Source organism: Rutidosis leptorrhynchoides, unplaced genomic scaffold (assembly GCF_046630445.1).
Source record: "Rutidosis leptorrhynchoides isolate AG116_Rl617_1_P2 unplaced genomic scaffold, CSIRO_AGI_Rlap_v1 contig66, whole genome shotgun sequence".
Taxonomy (NCBI): domain Eukaryota; kingdom Viridiplantae; phylum Streptophyta; class Magnoliopsida; order Asterales; family Asteraceae; genus Rutidosis; species Rutidosis leptorrhynchoides.
Window position 1 is genome coordinate 7,076 of NW_027266859.1, and position 18,822 is coordinate 25,897.

The window sequence follows — 18,822 nt, forward strand, 5'->3', positions numbered from 1 at the left end:
ACTCGATATAGAGGGTGTGGTGGCCCCTGATGCCGATGAGCAAGTCGAGGTTGGGAATGATGAAGAGGTTGAGGAGGAGGAGCTCAATGTCGATGACAATATTGGGGAGAAGATCCCTGAGGTCAATGCTGTGGAGCATGAGACCAAGGGCAGGGAGAAAGAGACTGAGATTTTGGCTGAATCAAGTCTCGTTGACTCAGGCCGAAAATAGACTGTTGAGAAGACAAGGACCGATGGAGCCTTGGCTAGCAAAGACGTTGCCAACAAGAGCCAAGACTCTGTCAAACCCAAAGTCCACATTGAGAACCTGGATTGAGCCCAAGCTTCCAGAGAGATAACTCGCCTTTCTCGGCTTCACTCTTCTTCCTCTCGGCTCCTGACTCCCCTTGTTGTTGTATTTGTAAAACTTGTTAAACATTTGTTGGATGGTTGTACCAAATATTTGCTTAACTTCTATGTTCATATTTGATTTTATGCTTTTGGATTATTCATCTTGTTTGCATTTATCAATTTTTTTGTACTTAGCGAATTTTGCATTGAACTTCACTGTGTGTACTATCCTTGCCCGAACAAAACGAAGCGATCGGTTCTGCTCGAGAGGCCGGTTACTTAATGTTCCCTCGGTCTTTAGGTTCGTTTACTTTGTTTTGAATGGTTGCCCCCACAAAAACAAGGCAAATCTAAACCGTTTAGGCTTTAGTTTGGCTAGTTTTTTTATTTGGAGGACCATTTGCATGCGATGTTATACGAACAAAACGAAGTGATCGGCTCTGCTCGAGAGGCCGATGACTTGTTGTTCAATTTAGGATTTTAGATTTTTCACACTTTGCGTTAAATGACTATTCCCCTCGAAAAAAAAGACAATTTTACATCTCTTGGATGTTAAACTTGGCTAAATTTAGCGTGCGACATTCCCCAGACAAAACGAGGCGAGCCAAGGGTTAACACGAGTGGGCTGGTTTTTTGATGTCCATCAGGGCTTTACTTTCTTCTAATAGGTTATAAGATTTTCCACTGAGTTTCCGGCGACTAAGGCTTGAGAAGTTTCGCTTTAGAGCGAGTTCGACTCAGTCCTATTGTTATCGGCATCCGTCTCGAGCATTGGGGCGACTAAAGTTGGAAGGCTGTCGGCCTGCGACTATCCTCAACTGACTATTTGTCGGCCTCCATCCTTGTTTCCTTTTAGGTTGGCTAAAAAGCCTAAAGGATGAATGCCTTTCGGCTAAGACACTTGGGTCTATTCTGGCCAAGTTTGTAGGCAATTTCATCTAAGTACGACGGACAAGTTTACAAGCAAATGACTAATAGTTGCCGCACGAGGCTTACATAGACAAATATTTGAATAAGTTTTAAGTGCCACAACAAGTGTCCAAAATGCCGATTCCACTCGGGAGTATCGGGCTTACCTAGCAAAATGTCGACGTTAATGTAATGGACGGGCTTTCTCGACCCGTGTCCACTGGACTGGAGAGTTTTTCAAGGGTGATAGGCACAAAGATTTGTGGCATGCCAACTTCGTGGAATCTCCTTGCCGTCCAATTCTGCCAAGTGATATGAGCCGGGCCGAGAGACGCGTATGACTCGGTCCGGGCCTTCCCGGTTCAGGCTCAGCTTTTCCACTGCTTCCTTCGGCTTGGAAGCCTCCATTTTTCTAAGCACGAGATCTCCTACCTTGAAGGCTCGGCCGCGGACCCTCATGTTATGGAACTTAGCGGTGAGAATTTTCTATTCGGCGATCCTAGCGGCGACATCATCTCGGACCGAGGTTGAGTAGGATTCCCTCCTTGTAAGGAACGGGGTCATAATGTTGAATGCAGAAGGAGCGGAGCCGAACGTCGACTGGAATCACGACATCTGTGCCAAAAGTAAGCTTGAAAGGGGTCTCGCCGGTTGCAACCTTGGCGTTAGTCCGATAAGCCCATAGCACTTTTGGAATTTTGTTGACCCATTCTTTCTTTGGCAAGTCTTTGAGCTTCTTCTTGAGTCCATCCAGGATCGAGCGATTTTTTCCTTTGAATTGGTCTTAGGAGGAACGTAAAGAGTGGTGAGGAGCACGTGCTTCTTGTATGGTTATAGTCGGTCTTGATCTTAGGAGGAGGACTATGATGAGAGTAGTTGAGCGTTTACGGCCTACCCGGGCCAACAAGGCTCACCTAGAGGCCGATAGCTAAGCTAGGCTCTAGGCGTGGACACTAGTCTCGGGGCAGAGAGGTGTCGATGTGTGTGTTACGTCTCTAGTGATAAAGAGAGAGTGTACGGAACCGAGCTAGTGAGCTAGGATTGCGGACAATTAGGTGTTATCAGATGATGTGACAAATGTCACGTCAAGGGATATTTATAGGGAGTCACTAGGGTTATCCGGAAGTGACTGTTTTTCCCCCGAGTGCATGTCAAGACACATAAGGAACGGGAGACCGAGAGACCCATGCCGAGAGGATCTCTCCATCGGTCTCTATCTAAGGGTCGTGGAGCCGACCAGGGAGGTCGAGCTCTATCTTTGTGCAGAGCCTCTCCATGCCTATCTATGAGACTAGACTCTAAGGCCTGCCCTATCAAGAACGGTTATGTATTTCGTGCAAAATACGAGATTCCATCACAAGATGTAATAGGCGTTTAGAAATGGCTTCTGAGCTTCGAAAAAATGGATCAGGTTAGCTCTATGAATACTTCTATTAATTGACCTGTGATTTCGCAATTATGTCGTCAACCTACTAGTTTTGTTAAGATAAATTTGGATGCAAGTTATTATGTATGTATGGACTATAGTCGATATAGTTTAATAGGAAGGAACAGACTTGGACAGTGCATTGGTGCAACCTCGAGAGTCATTGGGAGAACGGAAAATGCTGCCACTATAGAAGCTAATGCAGCAGTTAAAGGTGTTGAAATGGATGTTGTGTTGTAGTCAAATACTTGGAGATTGAAGGGGATTGTCAGGCCATTATCAACGATCTATGTTCACCAGTCGGAAGTTTTTCGCCATGGGGAATTTAATGCCTGCAATACAGCGTAATGCCGCCTCGCAATTTGAATTATGTCATTGGAAGTTTGTCAAAAGAGACGGTGTCAAAAAATAGAGCGGCTTATACTCATGCACATTTTATTTCGTTTTTACCCGTTATTCAGTTTACTTGCAATAACATTCTAAAAAAAAAAGTTTACCTGTACTAACGTGTAAATAAATATATGAAGGACTTGTTTTACTCGTTGTTTGAATTTTTTTATTTTTTTTTTAAAGAAAAGGGAGAATACGAGTTTCTAAAAAGAAGAGGGTAACTTTTAGAGTAAAGAAATATATGAAGGACTTTTTTGCAATTTACTCGTCTTATAGAAAACAGCACAAGTAAAGCATACGACGTCACGACCACTTAAAAAGAGATTCTTCTCTTTCGTTTAAAAAACAAACCTAGCCTCTCTTCTCTGCTTCTAAGGTCTTGCTTGCCACTCTCCAATGGCAGCCACAACAACCAATCTCTCTCCTCTTTCATCAAACCCTTCTCTCTCTCTAAACTCCAGCCACCACAAACCTTCCCTCTCCTTCCTCCCCAAAACTCTCCAAAAACCCAACTTGTTCTTTTCATCATCATCTCACAACGAAACCCAGAAGAAGCCATCTTTCTCAGTCTCCTCCAAAAACCCGATCTCAGGATTCTTCGACTCTGTATACGATGTCGACGACGACGACAAACCCCGCGAGGAGTGTGGCGTTGTGGGAATTTTCGGAGACCCAGAAGCGTCAAGACTCTGTTATCTAGCTCTCCACGCGCTTCAACATCGTGGTCAAGAAGGAGCAGGTATTGTCGCCGTTAACAATAACGTCTTACAGACCGTTACTGGTGTTGGTTTAGTTTCAGAGGTTTTCAATGAATCGAAACTCGATAGATTACCTGGCGATTCTGCAATTGGGCATGTTAGGTATTCGACAGCTGGTTCTTCAATGCTGAAGAATGTCCAACCTTTCGTTGCTGGTTATAGGTTTGGTTCAATTGGTGTTGCACACAATGGCAATTTAGTTAATTATAAGAAATTGAGAGCCGAGCTAGAAGATAACGGCTCCATTTTCAATACTAGCTCTGATACTGAGGTCGTTTTGCATTTGATTGCTATTTCAAAGACTAGGCCTTTCTTCATGAGGATTGTGGAAGCTTGTGAGAAGCTTGAAGGTGCCTATTCGATGGTTTTCCTCACGGAAGATAAGCTCGTCGCTGTGCGTGACCCTTATGGGTTTAGGCCATTAGTCATGGGTAGGAGGAGCAACGGAGCGGTGGTTTTTGCGTCCGAGACTTGCGCGCTCGATTTGATCGAGGCAACGTATGAGAGAGAGGTCTATCCGGGCGAGGTCTTGGTCGTCGATAAAGATGGGGTGGTTAAATCCATGTGCTTGATGCCTCACAAGGAGCACAAACAATGTATTTTCGAGCATATTTACTTTTCGTTGCCGAATTCGGTCGTATTCGGAAGGTCGGTTTACGAATCTAGGTACACTTTCGGCGAAATACTCGCAACAGAGGCTCCTGTTGACTGTGATGTTGTGATTGCTGTTCCTGACTCTGGAGTTGTGGCTGCATTAGGTTATGCAGCCAAAGCTGGTGTTCCTTTTCAGCAAGGTTTGATTAGGTCTCATTACGTCGGAAGGACTTTCATCGAGCCTTCGCAAAAGATTAGGGACTTCGGTGTTAAACTTAAGCTGTCGCCAGTCCACGGTGTTTTACGAGGGAAGAGAGTCGTGGTTGTGGATGACTCCATCGTGAGAGGAACCACTTCATCGAAAATCGTTAGGTTGATTAAAGAGGCGGGAGCTAAAGAAGTCCATATGCGTATCGCTAGCCCTCCGATCATCGGTTCTTGTTATTACGGAGTGGATACTCCTAGTCCGGAAGAGTTGATATCGAATAGGATGAACGTCGAGGAAGTTAGGGAGTATATTGGGAGTGATTCTCTTGCATTTCTTCCGATCGATAGCTTGAAGAAGCTTTTGGGTAACGAATCTCAGAATTTCTGTTATGCTTGCTTCTCTGGGAAGTATCCGGTCGAGCCAACTGAACTCAAGGTGAAAAGAGTTGGCGATTTTAAGGATGACGGTATTTATGGAGAGCTTGAATCCATTGATGGAGGTTGGGTTCAAGCGCCACGGAAACAAACTAAGTGAATGGGAATATCAGCAGCAGCATGAGAGCCAATAAACCTCTTTGATTTGTCTGTGGAATTCGTATCGAGTTTTATTTACTTCGAAGGATTTGTTAGGGACCAAGTGAATGGGAATACTGCTGTGTTGAATCCTTTCAATTTTGATTTTTATTCTCTAAGATGGAACTTTTATCACAGTTTCTTGTAACATTATTTTCGGTTGTCATGTATGTATGTGGACTCGAAATTCTTCGAGTTTAGTGCCTTAGACCACTCGGTCACCCCCGACTGACTTGATCATGTTCTTTCAAATGTCATTTGATCATGTAAAAGCATGAATTCACTCTTGAAAGTTGAATTTCAGTTTATTCATCCATTTGATTTGATAATGCTCTACATACTATTAGTAGAATGAATGAATAAAACCCTTGCGAAATAAGCCAAGGGAAAAAGAACCTGAAATATCAAATGAAAAAATTTTCTTTCCATCGTCACCACAGCAAACAAATCATGTTTAAAGTGTTATACATAGTAACAGATTGTAAATATCTACTTTGAATAGAATAATCTAACTAGTTAAAAAAATTGACTTTCATACCATTATTCTAAGAATGTGAATAGAATAATCAACCTTACACTTTACTGACTCATCTCCGGTTCAGCAGTGGAGCAGCTGCCAGTTTGCTGTTCCGGTTGTTGCTGGTAATGAGATTGTTGACCATTGACCGCAGCGGATGGCTGTCGCAATTGCATCTGATGATGAACATCCAGCTCAGTGGTTGCAATCTTCAATCTTCGGACTTCCCCAGTCAATGCATCATTCAGAGCTGACATATCAAAGTTAAGTATTATAAGTTATGACATATAAATAACTAAATAAACAAATACAGAATTAAGAAGATCCAAGTCCTGACTTAATCCACATTGCATGATGAACAGGAAAGGTGCAACCTTGAACGGTAAATCATAAACAATTTATTTTTTTTAATCTGAAAAATAAGAATAGGATATTTATGTTTAAGCACAATACACACAAGTTCTTCTGAACAAATCAGTCCACTGTCCCGTTCCAGTTAAAAAGAAACTGATTCAATATTCAGAATACCACATCAACTACTTACAGTTGTGGATTAGACTGATTAGTCAAGTCAACTTTCTTAGTTATGGAGCAAAAGAGATAATTACGGTAATATTTCAATGTGCGATTCAGCAAGTATGACATGTAATTCACTGATGTTTTTGTAATTCAATCTCATAAGCCATACACAGTTAGACATGCAAGGGAGAGATTAGGAAACGTAAATTATACCATCACGAAGTTGTGCCTGTTGCTCCATAGCTCGAAGACGAAACTTCAACTCATTGTTCTGATTTGTCAGCCCGAGAGAATCATGCTGGATATAATACAGTAGTCGGACATAATGAACATCAAGATACAGAAATGAGAAAACTGTTTAATGTTTTTTTAAATACTAAGAAAGTGAAATCTCAAAACTATGTCCTTACCTGTAAAAGAGTAAGCTGAGCAGACAGCATGGTAGCTTCTGTCTGAAGAGTCTGAACTTTGTGTTCCAACTCCGAGATATAACGCATTTTCCGTTCTTTGGAGCGAGCTGCCGATTGACGATTTGCCAAAATCCTACAGTGTCCAACAAACCAAGAAGATAACAAAAAGTATAATGTATATTCAAGACTTTTGGTAATTATATTAGCAACCATAATGATAGTTTATCATTGAAGTAATATAAACTATGTTCATGTTTAAAACCTTCTTGCACGCTTCGGATCGGATACTGCGATTTCAGCAAGTTTCTCATTTGCCATTATTTTCTTCAACTCAGTACCATTAAACTCTCCATTCGCAAACTCTAAGCTAAAAGCAGAATTCCCGTCGATGGAGTTGCTGGGCGATAATTGTCCTGAATGAAGTCCTGGTGAAGGTGCCAGTTTCGGTGATTCGTCGCCAAAGTTCAACTTCTCCATGAAACTATCCATGGACACACTTCTGTAGTGCCTCGTTGTCGGAGCAATATCTCCTCCTGCGCTCCTTTTCATACCTTCTCTCTTCTCAGCTGAAGAAAACACTCCTGCTCTGGGAGTCTCATTCACACTACTTTCCACTTCATTGTCACTGCTATCACAACCATTTGTTTTTGTCCCACTTGCTCTACTATCCAAATCTTCACGATTCTCATTGGTTATTTCGTCATCGGTCGCAGACGAATTCAGAGCATCCATATTATCCAAATTCATGTACGCTGATATAAAATCGTCAACTTCTCCTTCAGATTTCCTCTCACCCATCCCTTCTGCATTAGTATCATAACTCTTCTCCCAGCTAGATTCTCTTTTGACCAACTGAGCTGGCTTAGCCGCCATGCCGGAACCTTTACACGGAGTAAGTAATGTTGAAGACTTCATCGTCATACTATTAAATCCGAATGGAATGTCGCTATTCGAGCGCCTGTGAGCTTTACATGGGGGCAAACCCGGGCCATTCCCTCCTCTACCATAAGGCGAGGATGGAAACATAGAATGAGCACTAGTATCCCTGTCTTCCATGGACAAATCGGTAGACATAGCATCGGACATAGACGTAGACGGCGAGTCACGAAAGGGAGACGGACTCAGAGGATGCAGGGAATCAAAGGAAAAGAAGGGCGGTTGAGATAAAGAGCTGGAATGAGTATTGAAATTCTGAGAATGTGGTGATTGGCAGGCCTAGACATAGGAATGTGAGAATATGGTGAAATCGGGTTGGGATGTGAAGGTGGCATACCAAATCTTTTGTTACCATCACCACTACTTCCAGTGAAATTATTGCGAGAAGGCATTGATTCCCATTTGAAAGGGCTGTTTAGGAATGGTAGAGGGCGAGGCAGTAAATGAAGAATGTAATCTCTGTCCAATATCAGTACTAGCTTCATCCATTTTTCAAAAACTGATTTATGAATTTATATGATTCTCCTAGAAAATATCACAATTTGAGTATAACCCAGTTCCTATTAAAACACAAACAACAAAATACAATACTTGAGCAACAGTTATACAATGGAAATAAGCCAGACTATAGTTAATAGCAATAGAAAAATCACTATGGTTAAATACTACTCAGTAGTATTAAACCCTAAATAGCAATAGAAAAATCACCTCCCCGCCGCCGACGTTTCAACAGAAATGGCGATGATAGTGAAGCAGAAGCAAGCCGATCTCTTCACTATCTGTCTCTCTCTCTATATATATATATTTAATGTATTTTTTTTCTCTCTAGAAAATCTCTGCCAAATACTTAGTAGTAGTTACTAGTACTACTTTACTTTGTAGTTGCTCACAAACAAATGTAGTGTTGTAAAGAAGACGATGACGACACGGATTTCATGACGAGAGACGCGTGAATTTAAATGGAATTTGAATTTCAATGTTTCATTTCAATTTCATTCCGACCAATTTATATACTTTTTGTATTTTCATTTTCCATAGTCTCCGCAGCTATTAGAGCATGAATTCTCTCCTCAAATTAAATAATGTAGTAACAGTTTTGTCCCCTATTCCTTCTTTCCTGATCGATCGAGGTATAATTACATGTAATTATTAAGTTGTAATTATATGTACGTATAATTACGTATAAATTAATATTTTTTATGTTGTTTGATTAATACTGTATAATTATATTAAAATCACAAATATTATGTTTGATTGTACAGTTGGTATTTATAATATTAGATTATAAAAAAATAAATAATATAATAAGAAAAAATTTTAAACTGTGTAATTACACCAATTTATATGGAGAGGTTGTAATTGAAACTGTGTAATTACACCCTCCAAATTACACGCAATTACATAGTTTTGGGTAATTACACAGTTATAAAAACGCGCAAACCAAGTAATTACCGTGTAGTTATACGCAATTATACGATTTTTCAATTATGAGATGTCTTTCCAAACACACCCTAAATGTTTTTCAATAGTCTCAATAAGAATTAAATGTGAGAAAACATATATTTTCGTTCATCACGTTTCACTTGTAACACCTTTTCAATCCCTCACGTTTTTCCGTTAGTTTAAAAAACCCTCACGCTTCTCCCGAGCGATCGAAAATACCCCTTCCTCATTAACTTCACCTACGTGGCATCTATGTGGGGCTCCACGCCAGTTCATGCCTAATCAACTAACGGACTCATATAATTATGACATGTGTCAATGACTAATCCCTTTTTTGGCCACGTCATAATTTTTTTACAAAGAAAATATGAAATTTTTTTATGATGTGTCAAAATTTTTTATCAGTAAGATGACACGTGTCACAAATATATTGGCCCGTTAACTGACTAGGCGCCACTGGATGCCACATATGCAAAGTTAACGACAGAAAGGTATGTATGCTCCTAACGAGAAACATGAGAGTTTTTTAGGCTAACCGAAAAACAGCAAGGACTGAAAAAGTGTTACAGGTGAAACGTGATAGATCGAGCTTAATCGATTCCTACAGCAAGAATAATGACACAAACACAATCCAACAAGAGTAAACAGAGCTAATGCTTGTGACTAAAGAGATCTACTCTACAGAGAAGAAATCGATGATTACTACCTCCATGTTGTCAATTTGATGAGTTATACAATAGATGGAGTTTCTCTCACGGTGTTTAAGGGTGGTTGATCCTAAATAAAACTAAAGTTTTGTCGATTTAGTTGTTCCTAAGTAATAAATGCAAAAAATAAGCTTTTGAAACTGTACAAATAGTAATGAACTCGAATGCTTTTCTCTGAATTTCATTTACAACTCATAAAGAGTAAAATTTAAGATTAGAGACTTTATATATTAGTCTCATACAACCCTAGACGTCATTAATCTAATTACAATAACTGGAAATTGAAATTAGAAATTGTTTTTCATAAAACCAGACAAGTAAAGCAAAACAACTAATGGTTTTGGGACCACAACTTCAGGAAAATGCCACATAGCTCTACCAATCCGTATTTCTTGAGCACCACTTCTCTTCTTTTTTTTTTTTTTTTATCTTTTCTGATAAAGTAACTAGTAACTTTGATGTAGTAAAACTTCTCTTCTTTTTCAAATCTGCATATTAGGCCAAAAAAACTTCAAAAGTTTGACTTCGGAGTTGACTTGTTGTTGCCGCCATGACAGATGATCTAACCATTGTAGAAAGTTTTTAAATGAGCTAACAAATGATTCTGCATAACTACTTCTTCATTAACTTAACTGGAAAATGAAATGGCTATAGGACTTGTTTAGACTTCTACTGAAATGATTAAGGGCAATGGCCATCTTCAACTTCTCATGTTGTAATCTTGCAAACACCTCCACAACAAAAGTACAAGAAAAGTACAAGAAATCTAACTGGCATACGAAATCCCTAATTTTTAACAGCAAACTAAAGAAGACAACTGATCGAATTTGCAGATTATTCAATACTAAGTAATTGACAAAATTAACTTAACCATTGATTTGCAGCATCCAATATAGTGAAGAACTTTAAATCGATTGTTTTCATCAACTATAACGAAAGAACGACTAAACCCTAGTTTATTCTTGACGAAGCTAAAAACGGAAACTCTGAGATCTCTGTAGCATGCCTAAAAAGGAAACTTTAGACTTCGAATTGGGTATTTTTTCATTTCAGAGAATTGTAGGTGAATTATCGGTAATGTCGTTGATCGGCACGTTTCCCTGAGTCGATTGCACGCCGTCCGGAGCTCCGACTATTCGTCGTGCGGCCACAGTGAAGTCAATTGCATTCTCAGTCCACTGAACTTTAGATTGTGCAGCGACATCCTCCAGGTTTCTTTCAGCAACAACAAAGTCCCTGACTTCTCCTCAATGTACAGTTTGGTCCATTCTTGCAACAGTAACCTTCCTCTTCTCTGCATTGCCTGAATCGATTATGGGTCCATTGCCGGCGGCCAGTTTCAGTCTAGAGTTGTTGTACTGCTTCTTGAACACCTCGAGAAAGACTTTGGCAGCAATCTTTCCTAAAAAGAGTTCCTTGATTGTCTAATTTCTTCTTTGCAAGCTTGACTTTAGCTGAATTCTTCTTCTTCTTAATTAATTCTCCTTTTAATTCAGTCCTTGCATTGATCAAGCCTTCCACGATGTCTTGGTAGGCTGGCCTCACGAAACAAGCACCCTCAACAACTCCTCCTTTGTTGAGTGGGGCCAGCATTCCAATCGTCTTCTTTAGAGCTTCAAATCTCCACTTTGGCAAAGCTTTAGTGAAAATATCTGCAAGTTAAAAGTCTGGTGTGCAGAAGGCCATTTTGATCTCTCCTTCCTCTACATGATCTCTGATGTAATGGTACTTCACCAACATATGCTTTGTTCTTAAGTGATCATCAGGATTTTTTGCCATGGAAATTGCAACACTAGAATCACAATAGATGATGACTTTCTTTTGTCTAACCTCACCTGTCTGTGAGAATCTTCTTAATCCATTCTGCTTGCTTTACTGCCAAGTTGACTACAACATATTTAGCCTCTACAGATGATTGAGCCACATTTGTTTGGTTCTTTGAGCTCCAACAGAAAATGCCTAAGCCAAAGCTACAGCAATAACCACTTCTAGTCCTGCATTTTTCTCCATTACATAGCTAGCATCATTGAATGTCATCAATTCACTGTTGTCTCCTCTTTCAGACCAAATTCCAAGCTCCAAACTATATTTCACATATATCAGAATTCTTCTCACATACACAACAAGTTGTTTGGATGGATTAGCATTATAATAGGACATCATGTTGACTGTACAAGTTAAATCAGGCCTAGAAGCACATAGATATATTAAGGAACCTATCATACTCCTATAAGTAGTGCAATCAAATTCCTTACCAGCTTTAGTTTGTTCTAGCTTCAGTTCAGTTGCCATTGGTGTTGAGATCTCTTTGCAGTCCTTCATGTTGAACTTCTTTATCATCTCTTCTGCATATTTCTTCTGGTGAATGAACACTCCATCATCTGTTTGCTCTATTTCCAATCCAAGAAAGTACTTCATCTCACCAAGATCAGTAATTTTGAATTCTACCATCATCAAACTCTTAAACTCATAAACAAGCCATTCTGTAGTGCCAATGATCAAAAGATCATCAACATATAATGAACATATTAGCTTATCTTTTTCTTAAAGCTTTGTATACAAGGTAGCTTTACTTGGACTTCTTTCAAAGCCATTCTCCCTCAGATAGCTATTGATTCTTGAATACCATGCCCTTGGAGCATGTTTCAGTCCATACAGGGCCTTGATCAACTTGTAAACCTTGTGCTCTTGTCTTGGAATGATGAAACCTTCAGGTTGCTTGATGTTAACTTCTTCTTCAAGCTTTCCATTGAGAAATGCATTTTTCACATCCATTTGATGGATTTTCCAGCCTTTATTTGCAGACAAAGCAATAAGTAGTCTGACAGTTTCCAATCTTGCAACTGGAGCATATGTCTCCTCATAGTCAACACCATACTCTTGCTTGTATCCTCTTACCACTAATCTTGCTTTATATCTATTCACAGAACTATCTGCATTCAGTTTGGTTCTAAACACCCATTTGGTGTCTATTACCTTTGATTTCTCTGAAGGCTTTTCACAAAGAATCCAGGTAGCATTTTCTTCTATAGCTTGCATCTCCTCCTTCATTTCATCTTGCCATTCTGCAATTTCTCTGCCTGGTTGAATGTTCTTGGTTCAGTGCTATGGTCATTGCTTCTTCCATCTATTCATCAGGAATATCCTCTGCAATGCATATGAATTCAAGTATGTCTGGATTTGGTGCTGGCTGTGACTTCTCATAAATGGATTTCAGGCTTTTTCTACTCCTTGGTTGCATGTCTTATGGAATGGTGGTGTCTATATCAGTTGCTTTTGTTACAGTTTCTTCTAGATTGCTTTCATTGCTCACATGTGCTCCTCTTGAAATTAGAGATTCAGGAACTCTATCATTGTTGTTGTTATTCTCATCTTCTTCTTCTTCTTTAGGGGCATTCAACATTAGTGTAGCAGCATTATTTTCTCCTCCTGAGAATGGTTCAGGACTAGATTAAGCACCTGCATTATCAAACAAAGGATCACAAATATTTTGCCTCGATGAGTTTCCATCATGAGATGAAAGCTAACTCAGGACTTCATCAATAATAATATCCTGCATTGGTACATCTATAAACACTCTTCCAGGCTCTCTCACTGTAGGTTCACTCTAAGGCCACTCAGTATTCTCATCAAATCTTATACTTGCAGCAATAATCATCTCATTCTTAACTGGATCAAATATCATATAACCTTCATAATTAGAACTATAGCCCATCATGACACCTTTTATTACCTTTTTAGATATTTTCTGCCTTTTCTGTTATGATATGTGAGTGTATGCAACACAACCAAACACTCTAAGGTGACTGACTTTAGGCTTAACTCCAAATAGCATCTCAAATGGAGTTTTTCCCTTCAAGGCTTTTGTTTGTAGCCTGTTTTGAATGTAAGAAGCTGTGTTACAAGCTTCTGGCCTAAACTTTCTAGGAACATTCATGGCAAACATCATTGATTTCCCCATCTCCACTAATGTTTTGTTCTTTCTCTCAGAAACACCATTCTGTTGAGGTGTGTATGCAACTAAAACTTGCTGGAATATCCCTTCTCTTTCACAATGCTCTTGCATGATCTTTGATGTGTACTCTCTACCTCTATCACTTTTGAGACATCTTATCTTGGTTCCACACTTTGATTTAGCATCAACTCTCTACTTTTTAAACATCCCAATCACTTGATCTTTAGTTTTGATGAAATATACCCAAGAATATCTTGTGTAATCATCTATGAACTCCATATAATATCTGTTTTCACTAATTGAAGGAATCTCAATAGGTCCATATACATCTGTATGGACTATATGCAGCTTCTCAATTGATCTCCAAGTGCTCAAGGGAAAGCTTCCAACATGACTCTTTGCCTTTTCACATGGTTCGCAATCCTCCTGCTTCAATCTGTTGCATAGCTTTAGAATTCCTCTAACCAATTCATTCTTTTGCATTGAAACTATGTTGTCAAGGTTTGCATGCCCCAATTCTCTATGCCAGAGTTAAGTTAACTCTATCAAGGTTCCAACAAAAAAGGAACCTTCAACCTCCATCATTTGAATTTTGAACATCCTATTGACTTGAAGAACTCTATGCACCAACTCTCTTTCAGCATTGAAGATCAAACATTCTTCATCTTAAAAGTATACTGCATACTTCTTTTCCAATAATTGACCGACACTTATCAAGTTTTGGTCCAATTCTAGAATAAAGTACCCATCTTCTAAGACATACTTTCCATTCTTTGTTTCCAATTCCACAGTTCCTTTTCCTTCAACCTGAACCATTGCACCATGATATGACATGAGGGCTTTTAGGTAATTTGATAGTGCCGTCGTAGGTCCCTCTGGCTAGGGATCGGCCAGGTACATGTAGCGGCTCCATCCCTTTTGTAAGGCTACGCGCCTGGGGGCACGGACATTGCCCGCCTCGCCCTCCTGAAGAGGCCGAAGCGCCCAAAGCTAAGGAGACCTACGGCCTCACAACTGTACAGGTCGCTTTCAGCACTAACAATCCAAGTCAACCTTAAGGACTCCCCTATATAAAGACTCTTCTTAGATGTCCAAGTAAACCAAGACTTACGCTTAGTGACACACAAGAGACTTAAGGGCACTTTATACTCTCTCTAGAAGTCTGACACTTCTCTCATTGAGATCCACCACGTAGCCACTCGGCTTCGTGGTGAGCCTCGCTAGGCTCGAATAGGCCGTAGACACTCAAATACTTCTCACCCCCCATTCTGTCGTAAGTTTGAAACCTAACTCGAAGACTGATCGGAAAGAGGCGCATGCTCCTCACCTACACCACGTTTCGGATTGTGACAAAACACACCATTTCCAAACTTTACAGCTACACTCATTTCATTTGTCTTTCTCTATAAAAGCATCTTCCCTCTTAGACATATGATTAGAACAACAACTGTCAATGATCCAGGAACTCTCCTTCTCAGTTTTTCTTTGATACAGAACAAACCTCTATAACAAATGCACTTTCTTCTTGTTCATAACTTTCTCCACCACATCTTTGGCACTTTTGTGAGCTTACATGGCTTTGGTTTACATTATTTAAGGTTTTTGGGACTTCTACAGGTGTTTGTGGCATTTCGGTGTTTGGGTGGGGGATATTTTGTTGAGTGTAACCTATCTGAGGGTAATTTGGGGTTGGCAAACTGGTTTGAGGGTTTGGAAATGCTATGTGGGGAGTTGTAGGTTGCCATTGTGTCATTCCAAGGTTGGTTGAGCCTACAGCATAGTTGACAGGACATTGGTTGGGATTGTTTCGCATTGAGGATTGCCCTATTAGGATAAAATTTGGATTAGTGTTAAGATTTTGGTACTGATAGCTTTGTCTTTGCAAGGGATGGATAGGTGGATTTCTTCTGTAGAATTTGTTGTTAGGATCTTGATGTTTATTTGCCATTTATCATAGCATACTTGCTCGGCATGTCCCTTCTTCCCACAATAATTGTAGACAGCTAAACTATGCTAAAAATAGCTATTTTCAGAGTGATTAGTACCTTTGCCGCGCTTACATTCAGGGAATTGTCCTCAGGTTGATTGTCTTTGTATATTCTGCCCAAACTGACCTCTTCCTCCATTTGGCCTCCAAGAATTGAAGTTCTACTGCTGAAAATGTTGGTTTTGGTACCTTTGCTGATAAGATGGTTGGCTTTGATATTGCTAAAACTGTATTTGTTGTGGTTGAAATGTCTGTTGTTGGTTTTGATAAACTGGCATTGGTTGAGGTTGGTTTTGGTATGTCTGGTACACTTGTGCTAGCTATTGCAGATATGCTTGTAAGACAGGATAACTTGCTTGATTTTGGTGAGACTATAATTAATTCTAGACTGATACTTGTGTCTGATTTTGGTTTACTACAGTTTGAGTTGGGCTATCAGGATTATAGTGCTTGGTAATTGAGGGATTCTCAGTAACTCTGAATCTCTCACTCCTAACAACCATCTATTCTTTCTCCTCCTTAACACCATATGTATTCTCATGCACCTCCAAAGCACTAAAGAAGTCTTCTAATGTCACTGAATTAGGATCTTTATGGTAATCTCTATCTATCAGTAAAACCACACTCTCAAATCTCCTAAGAATTCTATCCATCAATCTCTCTATCATCTTATCTTTGCTAACTCTAATTTTATAATGCTTCATCTGATGAACTAAGGCCATAAACCTTTCTCTAGCTTCTCCTTCTCCTACTGATTCTTCATCCTTCATCATAAAATCTGCAAATTGCTTTTCAAGTTTCCTTCTTTTGTATTTTCTGGACAACTCAGATCCCTCATATTCTGCTCTTAATGTCTCCCATATTTCTTTTAAACTCTCACAGCTTGCTATCTTCCTAAGAACTGACAAATAAATAGCACTTCTTAACAGAATATGTGCTTTCTTATCTTTCTCTATTTCATCATTTCTAACCTTCCTCTGCTCCTCACTCAGTTATTCTAGTTTCTACAACAATCCTATATCCCAAAATATCCAGATAATTCCTAGCTAAGACAGCCCACATATCAAAATCATCTACACTGAATTTAACTAAGCTACTCTACATACCTTGAGCATTATAGTGTTGCATCGCCATCTCGTCGACTTAGAAATGTTCTCAGGAAATGTCCCGCTATGATATAGATCGAGCTGAATCGATTCCTACAGCAAGAGGAATGACACAATGACACAGACACAATTCAAGAACAAGAGTAAACAGAGCTAATGCTTCTGACTAAAAAAATCTACTCTATAGAGAAGAAATCGATGATTACTACCTCCATGTTGTTGATTTGATGAGTTATACTATAGATGGAGTTTCTCTCACGGTATTTAAGGGTGGTTGATCCTAAATAAAACTAAGGATTTGTAAATTTAGTCGTTCATAAGTACTAAATACAAAAAATAAGGTTTTGAAACTGTAAAATGGTGATGAACTCGAATGGTTTTCTCTGAATTTTATTTACAGCTCATAAAGAGTAAAGTTTAAGATTAGAGACTTTATATATTAGTCTCATACAACCCTAGACGTCATTAATCTAATTATAATAACTGAAAATTGAAATTAGAAATTGTTTTTCATAAAACCAGACAAGTAAAGCAAAACAACTAGTGGTTTTGGGACCACAACTTCAGGAAAACACCACATAGCTCTACCAATCCGTATTTCTTGAGCACCACTTCTCTTCTTTTTTCTTTTTATCATTTCTGGTAAAGTAACTGGTAACTTTGATGCAATAAAACTTCTCTTCTTCTCCAAATCTACAGATTAGGACAAAAAACTTCAAAAGTTTGACTTCGGAGTTGACGTGTTGTTGCAGCCATGACAGATGATTCCAACCATTGCAGAAAATTTCTAAATGAGCTAACAAATGATTCTGCATAACTACTTCTTCATTAACTTAACTAGAAAACTAAATGGCTATAGGACTTGTTTAGACTTCTATTGAAATGACTAAGGGCAATGGCTATGTTCTACTACTCATGCTATAATCTTGCAAACACCTCCACAACAACTTCTAAAAGTATAACGTACCTTATCTGAATCAAAAAGAACAAGAAATCTAACTGGCATATAAAATCCCCAATTTTTAGCAGCAAATTCAAGAACACAGTTGATCGAACTTACAGATTATTCAATACTAAGTAATTGACAAAATTGACTTAACCATTCGATTCACAGCATCCAATATAGTGAACTTGGAACTTTAAATGGATTGTTTTCATCAACTATAACGAAAGAACGACTAAACCTTAGTTTATTCTTGATGGAGCTAAAAACGAAAACTCTAAAATCACTGTAGCATGCCTTAAACGAAAACCCTAGACTTCGAATTGGGCATTTTCATTTTAGAGAATTGTAGGTGAATTATCGGCATGCTTCCCTGAGTCGATTGCACGCTGTCCGTAGTTCCGACTATTCATCGTCCGGCCATAGTGAAGTCAATTGCATTCTCAGTCGACTGAACTTTAGATTGTGCAGTGACATCCTCCAAGTTTCTTTCAGCAACAACAAGGTCCCTGACTTCTCCTTGATGTGCAGTTTGGTCCATTCTTGCAATAGTAACCTTCCTCTTCTCTACATTACCTGAATCGATTCTGGGCCCACCACCGACGGCCAATTTCAGTCCAGAGTTGCTGTACTTATTCTTGAACACCTCTAGAAAGACTTTGGCAGCAATCTTTCCCAAAACAGTTCCTTGATTGTCCAATTTCTTCTTTGAAAGCTTGACTTTCGTTGAATTCTTCTTCTTCTTAACTAATTTTCCTTTTATTTTAGTCCTTTCATTGATCAAGCTTTCCATAATGTCTTGATCGGCTGGCCTCACGCAACAAGCAACCTCAACAAAACGTGAAGATGAAAGTACATATTTTCTCAATTGAATATACTACTTTAAAAAATGAAATAAAATCAATAGTTAGAAAACAAATTTAAAGCTAACTCAAATATACCACATTAGTTAACTACTAGAGTTGGGTCTAAGCATTTCGCGAGATTTTGAGAATATGTCTATCTAAAAATGAAGTTGTAGTGGAAAAGTTTTCAGCCGACCTGAGTTCGGCCACACAAGCAGCTTAGCTGAATTATTGTTCGGACAACACCGTCAGCCAGCCAAGAGCCGA

The 18,822-nt window shown here is 39.2% G+C and overlaps 2 protein-coding genes across 2 annotated transcripts; one reads left to right on the top strand and one right to left on the bottom strand.

The window, feature by feature from the left end:
• Positions 1-3,451: 3,451 nt before the first annotated feature.
• Positions 3,452-5,149, top strand: LOC139884981 (amidophosphoribosyltransferase, chloroplastic-like). Its single transcript, XM_071868939.1, has one exon. The coding sequence runs from the start codon at positions 3,452-3,454 to the stop codon at positions 5,147-5,149; it is 1,698 nt and encodes a 565-aa protein (XP_071725040.1).
• A 617-nt stretch (positions 5,150-5,766) lies between these two features.
• Positions 5,767-8,058, bottom strand: LOC139884982 (bZIP transcription factor 29-like). Its single transcript, XM_071868940.1, is given in 6 exon segments — positions 5,767-5,954; positions 6,437-6,521; positions 6,634-6,766; positions 6,896-7,832; positions 7,871-7,983; positions 7,985-8,058. Coding segments are annotated over 6 exon segments (1,530 nt in total).
• Positions 8,059-18,822: the final 10,764 nt, after the last annotated feature.